The sequence below is a fragment of the Oncorhynchus keta genome, chromosome 35, assembly GCF_023373465.1.
Source record: "Oncorhynchus keta strain PuntledgeMale-10-30-2019 chromosome 35, Oket_V2, whole genome shotgun sequence".
Taxonomy (NCBI): domain Eukaryota; kingdom Metazoa; phylum Chordata; class Actinopteri; order Salmoniformes; family Salmonidae; genus Oncorhynchus; species Oncorhynchus keta.
In genome coordinates this window covers 77,169,266-77,190,546 of record NC_068455.1, presented here as the reverse complement: position 1 = coordinate 77,190,546, position 21,281 = coordinate 77,169,266, and the positions used below count along the sequence as shown (strand labels likewise).

The 21,281-nt window shown below is 44.6% G+C and overlaps 1 protein-coding gene and 1 long non-coding RNA gene across 5 annotated transcripts in view; one reads left to right on the top strand and one right to left on the bottom strand.

Moving 5' to 3' along the window:
- The window catches only part of LOC127916271 (uncharacterized), a 65,153-nt gene that overhangs the window by 36,383 nt on the left and 7,489 nt on the right, over positions 1 to 21,281 (top strand). For 3 of the 4 annotated variants that reach the window (XM_052497807.1, XM_052497805.1, XM_052497806.1), the window contains 6 exons: positions 4,544 to 6,251; positions 6,344 to 6,698; positions 7,208 to 7,365; positions 7,844 to 7,947; positions 8,142 to 8,202; positions 20,540 to 20,628. In XM_052497807.1, the coding sequence (XP_052353767.1) occupies positions 4,565 to 6,251; positions 6,344 to 6,698; positions 7,208 to 7,365; positions 7,844 to 7,947; positions 8,142 to 8,202; positions 20,540 to 20,628 (2,454 nt within the window). In that variant the 5' untranslated portion in view covers positions 4,544 to 4,564. Of the gene's footprint in view, positions 1 to 2,401; positions 2,627 to 4,543; positions 6,252 to 6,343; positions 6,699 to 7,207; positions 7,366 to 7,843; positions 7,948 to 8,141; positions 8,203 to 20,539; positions 20,629 to 21,281 lie in introns of those variants that run through there. The other variant, XM_052497808.1, reaches the window with a different exon arrangement.
- On the bottom strand, positions 2,999 to 3,896 carry LOC127916272 (uncharacterized). Its single transcript, XR_008094205.1, has 3 exons — positions 3,831 to 3,896; positions 3,615 to 3,779; positions 2,999 to 3,087 (listed from the first exon to the last, which is right to left on the bottom strand). It is a non-coding gene; the product is annotated as an uncharacterized LOC127916272 (long non-coding RNA).

Genomic DNA, 21,281 nt, shown 5'->3' with positions numbered 1-21,281 from the left:
GGTTAGGGAAAATAGGATTTTTAAATGAGACTGAATTGTGTCCCCCCACAAGCTGTACGAGACTGTGTGTGTGTGTGTGTGTGTGTGTGTGTGTGTGTGTGTGTGTGTGTGTGTGTGTGTGTGTGTGTGTGTGTGTGTGTGTGTGTGTGGGCGAGAGTAGTGTGTTTGTTGATTCGTTTAGAGGGTTCCCTTGTCCTCTCTTCCTTCCTGTCTATCCGTCTCTAGTGTGCGTGAGAGTGTGAGTGTTTGTGTGTGTGTTTGGGGTATCTCTGGGTGGAGATGTGTTTGTGTGTGTCTCCTTTTTGGGTAGAGACATCCTGTCAGTAGACTTACCCAGAGATCTCTGGTAAACAACTGTATTATCATCTACACTGCGCCTACGAACACACACACACACACACACACACACACACACACACACACACACACACACACACACACACACACACACACATATATACAGCTCTGTGACCCCTGCCCACAGACACAGACTGTGTGTGCTGCTTTCAGGTTGGACAATGTGGCTGAACCTTTCTTACAATGATTTGATGAAAAGGGGAGTGAGAGAGAAAGAGCGAGAGGAAAGGAGAGATAATGGTTAGAGGTAAAGAGAGAGAAAGGGAATGGTTAGAGGAGAAGATAGAGGAGAGTGTGAGAGAGAAGAGAGAATGGTTAGAGGAGAAGATAGAGGAGAGTGTGAGAGAGAAGAGAGAATGGTTAGAGGAGAAGATAGAGGAGAGTGTGAGAGAGAAGAGAGAATGGTTAGAGGAGAAGATAGAGGAGAGTGTGAGAGAGAAGAGAGAGAGTGTGAGAGAAAAAGAGATAATGGAGAGAACGAGATAATGGTTAGAGGTAAAGATAGAGGAGAGTGAGGGAAAGGAGAGATAATGGTTAGAGGTGAAGCGAAGAGATAATGGTTAGAGATAAAGAGAGGAGAGTGAGAGACAGGAGAGATAATGGTTAGAGATGAAGAGAGGAGAGTGAGAGACAGAAGAGATAATGGTTAGAGATAAAGAGAGGAGAGTGAGAGACAGGAGAGATAATGGTTAGAGATGAAGAGAGGAGAGTGAGAGACAGAAGAGATAATGGTGAGAGTTAAAGAGAGAGAAGAGATAATGGTTAGAGATAATGATAGAAGAGAGTGTGAGACAGAAGAGATAATGGTTAGAGATAAAGTGAGGAGGGTGAGAGACAGAATAAATAATGGTTAGAGATAAAGATAAAGGAGAGTGTGAGATAGAAGAGATAATGGTTAGAGAGAAAGATAGTGTGAGAGAGAAGAGATAATGGTTAGAGATAATGATAGTGTGACAGAGAAGAGATAATGGTTAGAGGTAATGATAGTGTGAGAGAGAAGACATAATGGTTAGAGATAATGATAGTGTGAGAGAAAAGATAATGGTCAGAGATAATGATATTGTGAGACAATAGATAATGGTTAGAGATAATGATAGAGGAGAGAGAGAGAATGAGGAAGAGAGAGAGAGAGAGAAGAGATAATGGTTAGAGATAATGATAGAGGAGAGAGAGAGAGAAAGAGGGAGATCCGTAACTGTTTCCTGAGGATGTGGTTTTCACCGGGGGAGAAGGGGAGGGGTGTGGAGGGAGGGGAGGGCAGGAGTGTCTCTGTGACAAGAGTTACCAGAGTTTTTATCACCGACACCTGTGTGTGTGTGTGTGTGTGTGTGTGTGTGTGTGTGTGTGTGTGTGTGTGTGTGTGTGTGTGTGTGTGTGTGTGTGTGTGTGTGTGTGTGTGTGTGTGATAGAGAGAGAAATAAAAAAGTGTGTGCACGTGTTTGAGGTATTTTGAGACAGCGTTTTTTTCTGCCGGACAAACAAAGATATAAACTTACAAAGACAAGAAACAAGGAATGAACATCAGAGATAATATAGCCAGCATGAAAAGTGAAGAAAGATGAATAAAACTTAGAATGGAATCACCACTCTTTCTTGCTCTCTCTTCCTCCTCTTTCTCTTTCTCTTCCTCCTCTCTCCCTCTCTCTCTATTCTCTCTCTCTATTCTCTCTCCTCTTGCTCTCTCTTCCTCCTCTTTCTCGTTCTCCTCTCTCTGTTCTCTCTGTTCTCTCTCTCTATTCTCTCTCTCTCCCCTCTTTCTCTCTCTGTCTCCTCTTTCTATTTCTCTTCCTCCCCTCTCTCTCTCTCTCTCTCTCTATTCTCTCTCCTCTTTCTCTTTCTCTTCCTCCCCTCTCTCTCTCTCTCTCTCTCTCTCTCTCTGTCTATGAGTCATACTATCTTAACCTAATTACAACAGTAGAGAGAGAGAGAGAGAGAGAGAGAGAGGAGAGAGAGGGTAGAGAAAGAGAGGGGTAGAGAGAGAGAGAGAGAGAGAGAGAGAGAGAGAGCGAGAGAGAGAGGGTAGAGAAAGAGAGGGGGTAGAGAGAGAGAGAGAGAGAGAGAGAGAGAGAGAGGAGGAGGAAGTGAGAAGCTGTGCATTGTTGTGTTGTTGAATTGAACTGATATAATGGCCCTGTATCTACAGGGCAGTTTCAGTGTGTGATAGTCATATGGGACTATATGGTACTAAGTTTTAATGACTGAGTCAAAGTTGGGACTGGGTTTTCTCACTAGCGAAGACTGTGGTTCCTGTATTTTCCTGCTTCTCTAGGTAAGTTTACACATTAGGCCAACAGATCGATTGCCAGCGGTGGAAAAAGTACTCCATTGTCATACTTGAGTAAAAGTAAAGATAGATTGAATAGAAAATGACTAAAGTGAAATAAAGTAAAATATACTTAAGTACCAAAAGTAAAATAATAATAAATGATTTCAAATTCCTTATATTAAGGAAACCAGACGGCACAATTTTCATGCTTTTTCATTTACTTATAGCCGTTACTTTGGATACTTAAGTACATTTTAGCAATTACATTTACATTTTATACTTAAGTATATTTAAAACCAAATAATTTTAGACTTTTACTGCACAGTTCTGTCTGACCTGCCTATACTGATAGATAGACCTAGTGCACTGTTCTGTCTGGTGTCTGACCTGCCTATACTGATAGATAGACCTAGTACACGGTTCTGTCTGTCTGGTGTCTGACCTGCCTATACTGATAGATAGACCTAGTGCCGGTTCTGTCTGTCTGGTGTCTGACCTGCCTATACTGATAGATAGACCTAGTGCACGGTTCTGTCTGTCTGGTGTCTGACCTGCCTATACTGATAGATAGACCTAGTGCACGGTTCTGTCTGTCTGGTGACTGACCTGCCTATACTGATAGATAGACCTAGTGCACGGTTCTGTCTGTCTGGTGTCTGACCTGCCTATACTGATAGATAGACCTAGTGCCCGGTTCTGTCTGTCTGGTGTCTGACCTGCCTATACTGATAGATAGACCTAGTACACGGTTCTGTCTGTCTGTCTGACCTGCCTCTGACCTGTGCCTTCTGTCTGGTGTCTGACCTGCCTATACTGATAGATAGACCTAGTACACGGTTCTGTCTGTCTGTCTGGTGACTGACCTGCCTATACTGATAGATAGACCTAGTGCACGGTTCTGTCTGTCTGGTGACTGACCTGCCTATACTGATAGATAGACCTAGTACACGGTTCTGTCTGGTGTCTGACCTGCCTATACTGATAGATAGACCTAGTACACGGTTCTGTCTGTCTGGTGTCTGACCTGCCTATACTGATAGATAGACCTAGTACACGGTTCTGTCTGTCTGGTGTCTGACCTGCCTATACTGATAGATAGACCTAGTACACGGTTCTGTCTGTCTGGTGTCTGACCTGCCTATACTGATAGATAGACCTAGTACACGGTTCTGTCTGGTGACTGACCTGCCTATACTGATAGATAGACCTAGTACACGGTTCTGTCTGTCTGGTGTCTGACCTGCCTATACTGATAGATAGACCTAGTACACGGTTCTGTCTGTCTGGTGACTGACCTGCCTATACTGATAGATAGACCTAGTACACGGTTCTGTCTGTCTGGTGACTGACCTGCCTATACTGATAGATAGACCTAGTACACGGTTCTGTCTGTCTGGTGTCTGACCTGCCTATACTGATAGATAGACCTAGTACACGGTTCTGTCTGTCTGTCTGGTGACTGACCTGCCTATACTGATAGATAGACCTAGTACACGGTTCTGTCTGTCTGGTGTCTGACCTGCCTATACTGATAGATAGACCTAGTGCACGGTTCTGTCTGGTGTCTGACCTGCCTATACTGATAGATAGACCTAGTGCACGGTTTCTGTCTGTCTGCCTTCCCTCTTTCCCTTTTTCCTAGACCCCCCCCCCCTTTTTTTTCCTAAAGTTTTAAAGAACCATGTCTGCTCCGGCAGGGTAGCCTAGTGGTTAGAGCATTGGACCAGTAACCAAAAGGTTGCAAGTTCAAATCCCCGACCTGACAAGGTACAAAATCTGTCGTTCTGCCCCTGAACAGGCAGTAAACCCACTGTTCCCAGGCCGTCATTGAAAATAAGAATTTGTTCTTAACTGATTTGCCTGGTAAAATAAAAAATAAAAAAAATCTTTGCCACTAAAGGTCCTTCTATCCCGGCACAGAACACGACCAGAGACTACCCCATGGCCGACCGAACGTCCCTCCAACCTCCTACCCCCCAGCCTTACCAGGAACCATATCTTCAGCATGACCTCCACCACCGCCCCGGCCTGGGCCACATATCCTGGCACCACCCCTTGGAGCCCCAGACTCCCCTGGAGCAATACAGGACCACTCTCCCTAATTCAAGCCTCTATTCTGGGGGGAGCAACGAGAGGTACAAGGGTGTGAGTGGTGGTGGTTATGTAGACATTCATGGACATAGCAGAGGTGATAACTGTAGTGATGTTGATGGTAGAGATGGTTGTTTTGGAGCGCAGAAAGCTAGCTACTGTAATAGTGGGGTTTTGGATGACAGTGTAGGTCAAGGGGAACATTTCGGCAACCATTTTGAAGGTCAGAGCCTTGGCTATGCTAGCCAAAGGGATGACGGCTGCGATGGGGATGACAGCAGCGCCAGCGGTAGTGGTGGTGATATGTACCACAGAACGGATGAGGGCTGTAACAGGGATGACGTCTTTCACAGAACAGATGAAGGCTGTAAGAGCAGTAGGGATGATGTCTTCTACAGTAACAGTAGAGATGACGGGTGTGAGGATAAAACGGATGAGGGGTCGAACACTAGGGATGAGGCCTTTCACAGAACGGATGATATCAGGAATGACGTCTTTCCGGGAACGGATGAGGGCTGTAACAGGGATGACGTGTTCTACAGAACGGATGAGGGCTGTAGTAACAGGGATGATGTGCTCTACAGTAGAGAGTATGTGTGTGAGGAGAGGGGAGATAGTAGTGATGGTTATAGAGATAGCGGTGGTGATGGTGGCAGTAATACAACTGATTATCTCTATAATCGTACTGCTAGCTTTGGCTATAGTGTGGATAATACAGGAATGGATAATACAGGAATGGATAATACAGGAATGATGAATAGTTTGAGAAGGGTTGATGATTTTGGAGGAGACTGTGATGATTTCGGGGGTAGAAGGTCGAACTTGGATCCTCTAGAGGCCCATTTAAAGCCTGGGTCTTGGGTGAGTCCTACTCCCCCAATTCGTGGTGCTGTGGCTGGGGAGGGAAGGGAGAGGGGTGCGGGGTATCCCCAGGACTGGGCCTTTCTATACTCCCATTCCCAGGCAGCAGGTGGTGCTGGTGGTAGGGTTTACCAGCAGAAACTGGACTCCTTCTCCGAGGCATTCTCCTTCAGACGCAACGTTGCCGGCAGCAGAATTCTGAATGGGAATTCCGGTTGTGGGATTTTGGGATTGGGAGGAGGAAGCACAGAACGGATCAAAACAAGTGCTTACGATTCGCACACAGACTCTTCCACTCTTCCTTCACCTCCTACTCCTCCTCCTCCTTCGCCTCACCCCTTCCCCCTGGTCCTTAGTCCTCCTCCCACACCCCTCCCCCCTCATTCCCTCTCCCCTCCTAAACTCACCCCACCACCCTCTGTCAGGACAGTTGGACTCACCCAGGCCTCAGGGAGGGGTTGTAGTGGAACAGTCCAGTTTTACCCCTCCTCTCTCCAGTCACTCCACTCCTCCCACCCCTCGGCCGTCGTGTGGAAGCTCCCGCTCTCTCATTGGCTGCAGCAGTCAGGTGACGTGGGTGTCGTCGAGGGCAACCCCTCAAGCTCCGGCTACGTATACTGCCAGGAGGCGGTGTTTCCTGGGAGACCGGGTCACCAGGACAACGGGAATAATACAGGTAAGGTGCTGTGTGGTGTTGCCAAATCAATATGTTCTAATCTAATCTGTGTCCAGTCTCCTCCTTAACCCCCCTCTCTCTTCTGCTCACAGATCACTATAGTCTTCAAACTCTGGTAGAATCCTCCTTTACCTCCACCCCAGCCCTTCACTCCTCCCTCCACCCCTCCTCTCTTCCATCCCAGCCCCCCAGTGGACTCCCACAGAATGGAACAGCACCCCTAGTGGTGCATAAAGGTACTCCCTTCCCTAGTCTGCTCCAGTCTAGTAGAGGAGGAGGGCAGAAGGGGGTGGAGCGGTTAGGGAGAGGGCTCCACTACACCCCTCTACCTATGCTGAACCCCAGACGCAGAGGAACGGGGATCCTCTCCTCCCTCATGCCCCCTTCAGTCAGGGAACGAGGGATGGGAGGGTTGACTGAAGAGGAGGAGGGATATTCTATACCTCCGTGAGTATGGCTGGACAGAGGAATGCATTAGCTGAATTCCTTCATTTGTTTGTTCGTTTGTTTGTTTGTTAGTTTGTTCTTTCTTTCGTTTGTTGTTTTGTTAATTTGTTCTTTCGTTCGTTCGTTCGTTTGTTCTTTCGTTCGTTTGTTGTTTTGTTAATTTGTTCTTTCGTTCGTTCGTTCGTTTGTTCTTTCGTTCGTTTGTTGTTTTGTTAATTTGTTCTTTAGTTCGTTCGTTCGTTTGTTCTTTCGTTCGTTTGTTGTTTTGTTAATTTGTTCTTTCGTTCGTTCGTTCGTTTGTTCTTTCGTTCGTTTGTTGTTTTGTTAATTTGTTCTTTCGTTCGTTCGTTCGTTTGTTCTTTCATTCGTTTGTTCGTTTGTTCTTTCATTCGTTTGTTGTTTTGTTAATTTGTTCTTTCGTTCGTTCGTTCGTTATTTTGTTTGTTTGTTCTTTCGTTGATTCATTTGATGAATTGATTTGTTTGTTTATTCATTGAAACATTTTCCAGGTGTATCAACGTGGGTCCAGGGTTCCAGGCTGAGCTGCCATGTTGTCTAGAGAGGGAGGAAGAGTCCAGGACATGGCCAGAGGAATCAGCATCCAATGAGGAGTTGCTCTGGAAACCGTGGGAGGAGCTTGGGAAGAGTTCTGTCATCCAGGACCAAGGTATGAATTTAGGGTAAAATTGCCTTATGAATGATTTATCTATGAAGGATGTATTAAGGACTTATGAAGGGTTTATGGAGGATGTATTAAGGACTTACGAAGGGTTTATGAAGGGTTTATGTAGCTGTAAACAGAACTGTTGTTTTAAAATCTCAGATACAAGTGAATATAGGGCAGTTCAGTGATTACATGGAGATAGAAATAACTGAGGTTTGGGAAGAAAGAAAGAACACAACTCAGCTCCTCTCTCTCTGTTTCTCTCTGTCTCTCTCTCTCTGTTTCTCTCTCTCTCTGTTTCTCTCTGTCTCTCTCTCTCTGTTTCTCTCTCTCTCTGTTTCTCTCTGTCTCTCTCTCTCTGTTTCTCTCTCTCTCTGTTTCTCTCTCTGTCTCTCTCTCTGTTTCTCTCTCTCTCTGTTTCTCTCTCTCTCTGTTTCTCTCCCTGTCTCTCTGTCTCTCTGTCTCTCTCTCTGTCTACCAGTGGCGGCAATGTTGTCTGTGTGTAGTTCTAGCTGTCTACCAGGAGGGGGGAGCAACACAGAGCTGGCCCTACACTGTCTCTACGTCTGTCACGGAGATACACTGGTGAGGAGGACACACACACACACACACACACACACACACACACACACACACACACACACACACACACACACACACACACACACACACACACACACACTCGATCGTTCATTCCCTCATCCATATCTATTTACCCGAAATCACTTTTTCAGTAGTTTTTCAGTAATGTCTCTCTACCTCTCATCCCCCTGTCCCAGGCCACACTGGAGAAGTTGCTCTTCTCTACTCCATCATCAGCAAGAGACTACCATTATGCTGGTAACCCTTAACCTCTCACCTCTCACCCCTACACTCTGACCTCTCACCCCTACACTCTGACCTCTCACCCCCTCACCCCTCACCCATAACCTCTGAATTCTCACCCCCTCACCCCTCACCCCTAACCTGATCTCTCACCCCCTCACCCCTAACCTGATCACCTGATCACCTTTATTCGCCAAACACATTTGCCTGTTCAGGAATTTGACTCAAAGAAAAGGTGGTGCCACAATAAACAGGATATACAGCCAGACGATAAACAGACAGACGATAAACAGGATATACAGACAGACGATAAACAGGATATACAGCCAGACGATAAACAGGATATACAGCCAGACGATAAACAGGAGATACAGACAGACGATAAACAGGATATACAGACAGACGATAAACAGGATATACAGACAGACGATAAACAGGAGATACAGACAGACGATAAACAGGAGATACAGACAGACGATAAACAGGAGATACAGCCAGACGATAAACAGGATATACAGCCATACGATAAACAGGATATACAGCCAGACTATAAACAGGATATACCACCAGACAATAAACAGGATATACAGACAGACGATAAACAGGATATACAGACAGACGATAAACAGGATATACAGACAGACGATAAACAGGATATACAGACAGACGATAAACAGGATATACAGCCAGACAATAAACAGGATATACAGCCAGACAATAAACAGGATATACAGCCAGACGATAAACAGGATATACAGCCAGACAATAAACAGGATATACCAGCAGACAATAAACAGGATATACAGACAGACGATAAACAGGATATACAGCCAGACGATAAACAGGATATACAGCCAGACTATAAACAGGATAAACAGACAACATATGTTCAAGCAGAGTTTACACAGATCCGCGTGCGGTTATGCACACCATGTACACTGTAAGCTAAGAACTACATGCTACACTATAAACACTAAGCAACATTATAATTGATGTATGTAAATAACAGGATGATGTGAGTTGGGGAAAATGTGTAAATTAATAGAGTCATATGAGGATTTGCAGAGAGTGCAAAGAGCAATGTGACGTTTCTAGTGCAGGGTGCCTAGTCTATGAATGAGAAGATCATCGTGGACCAGGTGGCCGGTTGTTGAGGGTGACGGTACAGGGGAAGAAGCTGTTCAGGTGGCCGGTTGTTGAGGGCGACGGTACAGGGGAAGAAGCTGTTCAGGTGGCCGGTTGTTGAGGGTGACGGTACAGGGGAAGAAGCTGTTCAGGTGGCCGGTTGTTGAGGGCGACGGTACAGGGGAAGAAGCTGTTCAGGTGGCCGGTTGTTGAGGGCGACGGTACAGGGGAAGAAGCTGTTCAGGTGGCCGGTTGTTGAGGGTGACGGTACAGGGGAAGAAGCTGTTCAGGTGGCCGGTTGTTGAGGGTGACGGTACAGGGGAAGAAGCTGTTCAGGTGGCCGGTTGTTGAGGGCGACGGTACAGGGGAAGAAGCTGTTCAGGTGGCCGGTTGTTGAGGGTGACGGTACAGGGGAAGAAGCTGTTCAGGTGGCTGAAGGCTTTGGTCTTTCCTGCACGTTTCCTTGCCCTGGGGTCATTTTGCTGGTAATTGTGATGTATAATTTAAGTGTTTTGCCCGAGTATGAGTGTAGCTAAGCTAAGCGAACTAACTTTGTATGTAAATTAATGAGCACAAGATGGCATCTCAAATTATTATTTTTTTCTGTTATAAATGTTTGTACATATGAACAACACTATATGACCAACACTAATGATATTTAATTTGTATCTTACAGTTGCATGCTAATTGCTATCCGCTAACATTATCTAGCTCAGCGCTAGGTAGCCTACCATTTCTCCCTGCTGGTTAGCTGCTCTTAGCTTATGTTGTTGTTGGCTAGCTTTTCATGGGTTTTGTTACATTTAATACATAGGCCGCTACTATCATTTTTTTGTACTGCTGTACAAGCTTTTGTTCATATAATGCATGGGTGTAATGTAAACTCACTCACTTTTGTGCATCGCCTTGGTCCGTACAATTGACCTTATTTTAAAGCCCCAAAAACGTAATACTTCCAGATCAACTGTAATGTCAATACCATTGCATAGCACAATTTATCCCCTTTCCAACAGAATCAATTACATGACCTAAACGCTGCCCGGTTCTGCATAATTCAAGAAGACAATGAGCCCCGTCGGGTCTTTTTAAAAATGGCGGGTGGGGAAGCGAAACTAATGCGTGATAGTGAGAAGGAGAGATGATGTGAGGGAAAATTGCTTTTTGTCACTCGATCTGTCCAACTTATCACCTTATTGCCACTAAAATGTAAATAAAACACTATAAAGAGTTTATATAATGTGGCATTACATACAGTGGGGAGAACAAGTATTTGATACACTGCCAATTTTGCAGGTTTTCCTACTTACAAAGCATGTAGAGGTCTGTAATTTTTGTCATAGGTACTTCAACTGTGAGAGACAGAATCTAAAACAAAAATCCAGAAAATCACATTGTAGGATTTTTAAGTAATTAATTAGCATTTTATTGCATGATAAATGTATTTGATCACCTACCAACCAGTAAGAATACCGGCTCTCACAGACCTGTTCATTTTTCTTTAAGAAGCCTTCCTGTTCTCCACTCATTACCTGTATTAACTGCACCTGTTTGAACTCGTTACCTGTATGAAAGACACCTGTCCACACACTCAATCAAACAGACTCCAACCTCTCCACAATGGCCAAGACCAGAAAGCTGTGTAAAGGACATCAGGGTTAAAATTGTAGACCTGCACAAGGCTGGGATGGGCTACAGGACAATAGGCAAGCAGCTTGGTGAGAAGGCAACAACTTTTGGCGCAATTATTAGAAAATGGAAGATGTTCAAGATGACGGCCCCATGCAAGATCTCACCTCGTGGAGCATCAATGATCATGAATCAGAACTACAAGGCAGGACCTGTTCAATGACCTGAAGAGAGTTGGGACCACAGTCTCAAAGAAAACCATTAGTAACACACTACGCCGTCATGGATTAAAATCCTGCAGCGCACGCAAGGTCCCCCTGCTCAAGCCAGCGCATGTCCAGGCCCGTCTGAAGTTTGCCAATGACCATCTGGATGATCCAGAGGAGGAATGGGAGAAGGTCATGTGGTCTGATGAGACAAAAATAGAGCTTTTTGGTCTAAACCCCACTCGTCGTATTTGGAGGACGAAGAAGGATGAGTACAACCCCAAGAACACCATCCCAACCGTGAAGCATGGAGATGGAAACATCATTCTTTGGGGATGCTTTTCTGCAAAGGGGACAGGACGACTGCACCGTATTGAGGGGAGGATGGATGGGGCCATGTATCGCGAGATCTTGGCCAATAACCTCCTTCTCTCAGTAAGAGCATTGAAAATGAGTCGTGGCTGGGTCTTTCAGCATGACAACGACCCGAAACACACAGCCAGGGCAACTAAGGAGTGGGTCCGTAAGAAGCATCTCAAACTCCTGGAGTGGCCTAGCCAGTCTCCAGACCTGAACCCAATAGAAAATCTTTGGAGGGAGCTGAAAGTCCGTATTGCCCAGCGACAGCCCCGAAACCTGAAGGATCTGGAGAAGGTCTGTATGGAGGAGTGGGCCAAAATCCCTGCTTCAGTGTGTGCAAACCTGGTCAAGAACTACAGGAAACGTATGATCTCTGTATTTGCAAATAAAGGTTTCTGTACCAAATATAAAGTTCTGCTTTTCTGATGTATCAAATACTTATGTCATGCAATAAAATGCCATTTAATTACTTAAAAATCATACAATTTGATTTTCTGGATTTTTATTTTAGATTACGTCTCTCACAGTCGAAGTGTACCTATGATAAAAATTACAGACCTCTACATGCTTTGTAGGTAGGAAAACCTGCAAAATCGGCAGTGTATCTAATACTTGTTCTCCCCGTACCTCTTTGAAGCTTTGTGTCGAATTTGAATTGGGGTTTTAGGGCGGTGCGAAAGTGATCTTAGAAGTAAACAGCGGCTGTGAGAATGATGATCGCATGCAATGATGACGCAAAACAATTACTAGGTATCCCCCCCTTACTGTCCATTTCTGGTTTTTAAAGGAGGATAGAAGTGCTGAACCTGGTGGAGAGAGATTGTAAGACAGAAATAGTAGCTTTATGCGTGCTGTACGTTACGGCACGTCAAGATGTAACGGAGGGTCAGTTTTTTCAACTTTTCTCCAATACTATAGAGCCATTACCATGTCGATCAACGCTTGAATAGAAACCTAGTTCACACCCCCGATTTTGTAGTCAACACAGTCGCTACAGTCCCATTAGTTTTCTTTGTAGCCTCTTTGAACGTTGCAGTTGCGCACATATGTATGGATTGGGGTGAGGTTACGTTATATTGAGTGGTTATTTTGCACACCATCATCTTTAGTGATAAACTAGCTAACAGCTAACTAACCCAGTTCAAACCCTGATGCGTCATACTTAGTCTCCCGAGTGGCGCAGTGGTCTAAAGGCACTGCATCACAGTGCTAGAGGTGTCATTACAGACCCTGGTTCGATTCCAGGCTGTTTCACAACCGGCCGTGATTGGGAGTCCCATAAGGCGGCGCACAATTGGCCCATCGTTGTCCGGGTTATTGTAAATAAGAAATTGTTCTTAACTGACTTGCCTAGTTAAATAAAAAGGTTAAATAAAATAAATAAATATGCTATACATACACACCTAGTAAGACATATATGTTTTTGCAAAGGCAATTAGCGAGTAGATTCTTCTAGAGATTGTTGAATTGACTTGTACCATTTACACAAAAGTATTTTTTTGGTGGCATTTTCTCTGACACAGATTTAACTCCCAGCACAATGTGTCTGTGCGATGTCATCACCTGGTCTAGAGGGGCTGCTATAGGCCCTGTAGTTCCATTAATCACCTGGTCTAGAGGGGCTGCTATAGACCCTGTAGTTCCATTAATCACCTGGTCTAGAGGGGCTGCTATAGACCCTGTAGTTCCATTAATCACCTGGTCTAGAGGGGCTGCTATAGGCCCTGTAGTTCCATTAATCACCTGGTCTAGAGGGGCTGCTATAGGCCCTGTAGTTCCATTAATCACCTGGTCTAGAGGGGCTGCTATAGACCCTGTAGTTCCATTAATCACCTGGTCTAGAGGGGCTGCTATAGGCCCTGTAGTTCCATTAATCACCTGGTCTAGAGGGGCTGCTATAGGCCCTGTAGTTCCATTAATCACCTGGTCTAGAGGGGCTGCTATAGGCCCTGTAGTTCCATTAATCACCTGGTCTAGAGGGGCTGCTATAGGCCCTGTAGTTCCATTAATCACCTGGTCTAGAGTTGCTGCTATAGACCCTGTAGTTCCATTAATCACCTGGTCTAGAGTGGCTGCTATAGGCCCTGTAGTTCCATTAATCACCTGGTCTAGAGGGGCTGCTATAGGCCCTGTAGTTCCATTAATCACCTGGTCTAGAGGGGCTGCTATAGGCCCTGTAGTTCCATTAATCACCTGGTCTAGAGGGGCTGCTATAGGCCCTGTAGTTCCATTAATCACCTGGTCTAGAGGGGCTGCTATAGGCCCTGTAGTTCCATTAATCACCTGGTCTAGAGGGGCTGCTATAGGCCCTGTAGTTCCATTAATCACCTGGTCTAGAGGGGCTGCTATAGGCCCTGTAGTTCCATTAATCACCTGGTCTAGAGGGGCTGCTATAACCCTGTAGTTCCATTAATCACCTGGTCTAGAGGGGCTGTTATAACCCTGTAGTTCCATTAATCACCTGGTCTAGAGGGGCTGCTATAGACCCTGTAGTTCCATTAATCACCTGGTCTAGAGGGGCTGCTATAGGCCCTGTAGTTCCATTAATCACCTGGTCTAGAGGGGCTGCTATAGGCCCTGTAGTTCCATTAATCACCTGGTCTAGAGGGGCTGCTATAGGCCCTGTAGTTCCATTAATCACCTGGTCTAGAGGGGCTGCTATAGGCCCTGTAGTTCCATTAATCACCTGGTCTAGAGGGGCTGCTATAGGCCCTGTAGTTCCATTAACCACCTGGTCTAGAGGGGCTGCTATAGGCCCTGTAGTTCCATTAATCACCTGGTCTAGAGGGGCTGCTATAGACCCTGTAGTTCCATTAATCACCTGGTCTAGAGGGGCTGCTATAGCCCTGTAGTTCCATTAATCACCTGATCTAGAGGGACTGCTATAGGCCCTGTAGTTCCATTAATCACCTGGTCTAGAGGGGCTGCTATAGGCCCTGTAGTTCCATGAATCACCTGGTCTAGAGGGGCTGCTATAGGCCCTGTAGTTCCATTAATCACCTGGTCTAGAGGGGCTGCTATAGGCCCTGTAGTTCCATTAATCACCTGGTCTAGAGGGGCTGCTATAGGCCCTGTAGTTCCATTAATCACCTGGTCTAGAGGGGCTGCTATAGACCCTGTAGTTCCATTAATCACCTGGTCTAGAGGGGCTGCTATAGACCCTGTAGTTCCATTAATCACCTGGTCTAGAGGGGCTGCTATAGGCCCTGTAGTTCCATTAATCACCTGGTCTAGAGGGGCTGCTATAGGCCCTGTAGTTCCATTAATCACCTGGTCTAGAGGGGCTGCTATAGGCCCTGTAGTTCCATTAATCACCTGGTCTAGAGGGGCTGCTATAGGCCCTGTAGTTCCATTAATCACCTGGTCTAGAGGGGCTGCTATAGGCCCTGTAGTTCCATTAATCACCTGGTCTAGAGGGGCTGCTATAGGCCCTGTAGTTCCATTAATCACCTGGTCTAGAGGGGCTGCTATAGGCCCTGTAGTTCCATTAATCGCAGATTGCTCTACTTTGTTGGAACACTAATTGCCTCTGTATCAGAACTGCATTGACTGTTTTCCTGGAAATAACAGTAATCATGAGCTGGGTATACATTCAGTTTCCTCCTCTAGTCCACATGCCCACAGCTCTGTGCACTGACAGTATCACGTGCAGACCTTGTAGTACATCTGGTTGGATTGTAATGACCTGTGGGTAGGTGTTTGTGGGTGATACATCGAGAGCATGGATCCAAAGGCGTCTCTTTCAACCAGACGGATGGAATTCAACTCGTGTTTTCACAACAGTCCAATAAAACCAATAATCTCAGTCGTTTTACAAGATACCGATACATGTTTGAGGGAACAACAATCAAGGTAAGTGATCAGGTCGGAACTCCCTTTTACTATCTCTCTATCTGGGTTTTAGTAGTTTTACTGGGTTTGGTGGGTTTGGTGGGTTTTAGTAGTTTTACTGGGTTTGGTGGGTTTGGTGGGTTTGGTGGGGTAAAGTTAAGATTTTATATTAATTAAATGTCCATTCTAGTATTCTGATTCCTAATTCTATGGCGATATGTACAGTATATGAATATGCACGACTTGATGCATTTGTTTACTGTGTTCTATTGGTTCTAGATATATGTGTTCTATTGGTTCTAGAATCTAGATAGGTGTGTTCTATTGGTTTTAGAATCTAGATAGGTGTGTTCTGTTGGTTCTAGAATCTAGATAGGTATGTTCTATTGGTTCTAGAATCTAGGTAGGTGTGTTCTATTGGTTTTAGAATCTAGATAGGTGTGTTCTATTGGTTCTAGAATCTAGATAGATGTGTTCTATTGATTCTAGATGCACGGGGGAGAGTGCTTGCAGAGGGTGAGAGAGACATTTGGAGAGGAGTTAATGTGGACCTGATGAGCAATGACTAGGATGGCCTGCCAATCGGCAAACCAATGTGGTTCGTCAAGCCCCCCTACTTCCGGAGTGAGGTGCTCCCTGCCCTTAGTCAAGAACCCCAGAACCCGCTTGGAGAGGGATTATAGCTACTTAGCGAGTCACACCACATGGACCATGTCTGTGGAGTTTTCATTAAGACAACCTATATCCCACGGACCCCTCAAACCTCAACTGTATAGCACCCGCAATGGAGGCTCGCCCGGGACTGGAGGACTCCTGTCAGTACTGCGCTTGATTCCTTTGTTGCTCTCTGCGTTTTAATACGCTTGTTCATATTCCTCCCTATGAGGTATATCCCCCGCCCCAGTGGACCCATGTAAACAGGTTAACACCACATTCCAAATGCAAAGATGAATGAATGTTTTTTCAAAAGAATTGATCAGTATTGGGAGAAGTGATCCAGCTTCGCTCCGGGGCGAGCCTTCATTGAGGGGGGTTACTTTAGTTTCAGGCCTAAATGCTGTTATCTGTTTTCTCTTCCATTACTGAAATGAATTGTCATCCTTCAAGAAGTGTATTTGTGTGTTTTAGTCGAGGAACTAAGAGTTGTTTTAGTAATGTCACGAGGGGCTGGAAAAACCTCGATAGTGGCGCTTGAATTGTATTTTTTTGGAAAAAACGAAGATTATAATGCAAATTGTTATTATTATTTTTTTAATTTTTATTTTTTTATTTCACCTTTATTTAACCAGGTAGGCTAGTTGAGAACAGGTTCTCATTATTAAAAGTAATTTAGTCATGAATTCGTTAAATAATGAATATATGTTTTTAATATACCAGTGACAGACACTAAGGCAAGCTAGCATTGCCTAGCATTAGTATTCAGTGGGGTGAATAAGCATGCAACCTTGAGTTAGCGCATGGCTATTTACTGACATTTATGGTACAGATGTGGGCCATTTACTGACGTTTATGGTACAGACCTGGGCCATTTACTGACATTTATGGTAAAGATGTGGGCGGTAATTTAATGTAATTGAATTTGAGCCCTTAACCAACAATGCAGTTCAATAAATAGAGTTTAAAAATGTTTTTGGACAAAATAAACTAAAGTAAAAAATAAAATTAAAAGTAACACAATAAAATGACTTAACTATAACGAGGCTATATACAGGGGGTACCGGTACTGAGTCAATGTGGAGGCTATATACAGGGGGTACCGGTACTGAGTCAATGCGGAGGCTATATACAGGGGGTACCGGTACTGAGTCAATGTGGAGGCTATATACAGGGGGTACCGGTACTGAGTCAATGTGGAGGCTATATACAGGGGGTACCGGTACTGAGTCAATGTGGAGGCTATATACAGGGGGTACCGGTACTGAGTCAATGTGGAGGCTATATACAGGGGGTACCGGTACTGAGTCAATGTGGAGGCTATATACAGGGGTACCGGTACTGAGTCAATGTGGAGGCTATATACAGGGGGTACCGGTACTGAGTCAATGTGGAGGCTATATACAGGGGTACCGGTACTGAGTCAATGTGGAGGCTATATACAGGGGGTACCGGTACTGAGTCAATGTGGAGGCTATATACAGGGGGTACCGGTACTGAGTCAATGTGGAGGCTATATACAGGGGTACCGGTACTGAGTCAATGTGGAGGCTATATACAGGGGGTACCGGTACTGAGTCAATGTGGAGGCTATATACAGGGGGTACCGGTACTGAGTCAATGTGGAGGCTATATACAGGGGGTACCGGTACTGAGTCAATGTGGAGGCTATATACAGGGGGTACCGGTACTGAGTCAATGTGGAGGCTATATACAGGGGGTACCGGTACTGAGTCAATGTGGAGGCTATATACAGGGGGTACCGGTACTGAGTCAATGTGCGGGGATACAGGTTAGTCGAGGTAATTTGTACATGTAGGTAGGGGTAACGTGGCTATGCATAGATAATAAACACCACCTAGAAGAGAGGGCTTGGATGGCAGGAAGCTTGGCCCCAGTGATGTACTGGGCCGTATGCACTACCCTCTGTAGAGCCCTTATGGTTGGATACCGAGCAGTTGCCATACCAGGCGGTGATGCAAACGGTCAGGATGCTCTCGATGGTGCAGCTATAGAACTTTTTGAGGATATGGGGGCCGATGTCATTTCTTTTCAGTCTCCTGAGGGTGAAAAGGTGTTGTCGTGCCCTCTTCACAACTGTCTTGGTGTGTTCGGACCATGTTAGTTTGCTGGTGATGTCGACACCAAGGAGACTTGAAACTCTTGACCCGCTCCACTACAGCCCTGTTGATGTTCCATGACCTCTGACCTCTCACCCATATCTCCACTCATCAACATGTTCCATGACCTCTGACCTCTCACCCATATCTCCACTCATCAACATGTTCCATGACCTCTGACCTCTCACCCATATCTCCACTCATAAACATGTTCCATGACCTCTGACCTCTCACCCATATCTCCACTCATCAACATGTTCCATGACCTCTGACCTCTCACCCATATCTCCACTCATAAACATGTTCCATGACCTCTGACCTCTCACCCATATCTCCACTCATCAACATGTTCCATGACCTCTGACCTCTCACCCATATCTCCACTCATAAACATGTTCCATGACCTCTGACCTCTCACCCATATCTCCACTCATCAACTATCTGTACTGTAGTCTAGACCCACTATCCAGTACTGTAGTCCAGACCCACTATACAGTACTGTAGTCTAAACCCACTATCCAGTACTGTAGTCTAAACCCACTATCCAGTAAGGTATCCTAGACCCACTATACAGTACTGTAGTCTTGGCCCACTATACAGTACTGTAGTCTAAACCCACTATACAGTACTGTAGTCTAAACCCACTATACAGTACTGTAGTCTAAACCCACTATCCATTTCTGTAGTCTGAACCCACTATCCAGTACTGTAGTCTAGACCCACTATTCAGTACTGTATTCTAAACCCGCTATCCAGTACTGTAGTCTAAACCCACTATACAGTACTGTAGTCTAAACCCACTATCCAGTACTGTAGTCTAAACCCACTATCCAGTACTGTAGTCTAGACCCACTATCCAGTACTGTAGTCCAGACCAACTTTACAGTACTGTAGTCTAAACCCACTATACAATACTGTAGTCTAAACCCACTATCCAGTACTGTAGTCTAAACCCACTATCCAGTAAGGTATCCTAGACCCACTATACAGTACTGTAGTCTTGGCCCACTATACAGTACTGTAGTCTAAACCCACTATACAGTACTGTAGTCTAGACCCACTATACAGTACTGTAGTCTAAACCCACTATCCAGTACTGTAGTCTCGTGCCACTATACAGTACTGTAGTTTAGTCCCACTATACAGTACTGTAGTCTAAACCCACTATACAGTACTGTAGTCTCGTGCCACTATACAGTACTGTAGTTTAGTCCCACTATACAGTACTGTAGTCTAAACCCACTATCCAGTACTGTAGTCTAGACCCACTATCCAGTACTGTAGTCTAGACCCACTATACAGTACTGTAGTCTAAACCCACTATACAGTACTGTAGTCTAAACCCACTATACAGTACTGTAGTCTAGACCCACTATCCACTACTGTAGTCTAGACCCACTATCCAGTACTGTAGTCTAAACCCACTATACAGTACTGTAGTCTAAACCCACTATACAGTACTGTAGTCTAGACCCACTATACAGTACTGTAGTCTAGACCCACTGTCAGTTCAGTGCCCCTATGCCTCAGTACCAGAACAAACTATCGTTAGATGGACAGGTTACAAAAGGTTCCTCGTCTATTAGACGCTATTAGTCATTAGACTAGGAGTGTTGTTTTATGCAGGGTGTATTAGGCTATTAGTCGACAGCTAGGTGCAGTGTGTGTGTGTGTGTGTCAGAGTCAGTATTTCAGGTAAACCACACAACCTAACCCTATCCCGCAGCACACACCACACAAACCACACTGCTATTAGTACTGTAGTACTGTTATTAAATGGGAAACCTTTGTACTTAACATATTCTGTCTCTCTCTCTCTCTCTCTGTCTTCTCTAGGTAGTGATGTGTGCTATTAATACTGTCAATACACGGAAACCTTTGTACCTACCATTCTCTCTCTCTCTGTCTCTCTCTCTGTCTGTCTCTCCCTCTCTCTCTCTCTCTGTCTCTCTCTGTCTCTCTCTCTGTCTCTGTCTCTGTCTCTGTCTCTGTCTCTCTCTCTCTCTCTCTCTCTCTCTCTCTCTCTCTCTCTCTCTCTCTCTCTCTCTCTCTCTCTCTCTCTCTCTCTCTCTCTCTCTCTCTCTCTCTCTCTGTCTTCTCTAGGTAGTGATGTGTGCTATTAATACTGTCAATAAACGGAAACCTTTGTACCTACCATTCTCTCTCTCTCTCTCTCTCTCTCTCTCTCTCTCTCTCTCTCTCTCTGTCTCTCTCTCTCTCTCTCTCTCTCTCTCTCTCTCTCTCTCTCTCTCTCTCTCTCTCTCTCTCTCTCTCTCTATCTTTCTCTCTCTATCTTTCTCTCTGTCTCTCTCTCTGTGTCTCTCTCTCTCTCTCTCTCTCTCTCTCTGTCTCTCTCTCTCTCTCCTCCAGGTATTGATGTGTGTCTCTCTCTCTCTCTCTCTCTCTCTCTTTTCTCTCTCTCTACTCTAGGTAGTGATGTGTGGCTGCAGACTGAGAGGTCTCTGTTCAGTAAAGCGTTGACAAGCCATGGAAAAGACTTCCCTCTCATCCAGCAGATGGTACTGTAACAGTACTGATGTTAAATACTGATGTTAAATACAGTAACAGTACTGATGTTAAATACTGATGTTAAATACAGTAACAGTACTAATGTTAAATACTGATGTTAAATACAGTAACAGTACTAATGTTAAATACTGATGTTAAATACAGTAACAGTACTAATGTTAAATACTGATGTTAAATACAGTAACAATACTAATGTTAAATACTGATGTTAAATACAGTAACAGTACTAATGTTAAATACTGATGTTAAATACAGTAACAATACTAATGTTAAATACTGATGTTAAATACAGTAACAGTACTAATGTTAAATACTGATGTTAAATACAGTAACACTACTGATGTTAAATACAGTAACAGTACTGATGTTTAATACAGTAACAGTACTGATGTTAAATACAGTCACAGTACTGATGTTAAATACAGTAACAGTACTAATGTTAAATACAGTAACAGTACTGATGTTAAATACTCATGTTAAATACAGTAACAGTACCTATGTTAAATACTCATGTTAAATACAGTAACAGTACTAATGTTACATACAGTAACAGTACTGATATTAAATACAGTAACAGTACTGATGTTAAATAGAGTAACAGTACTGATGTTAAATACAGTAACAGTACTGATGTTAAATACAG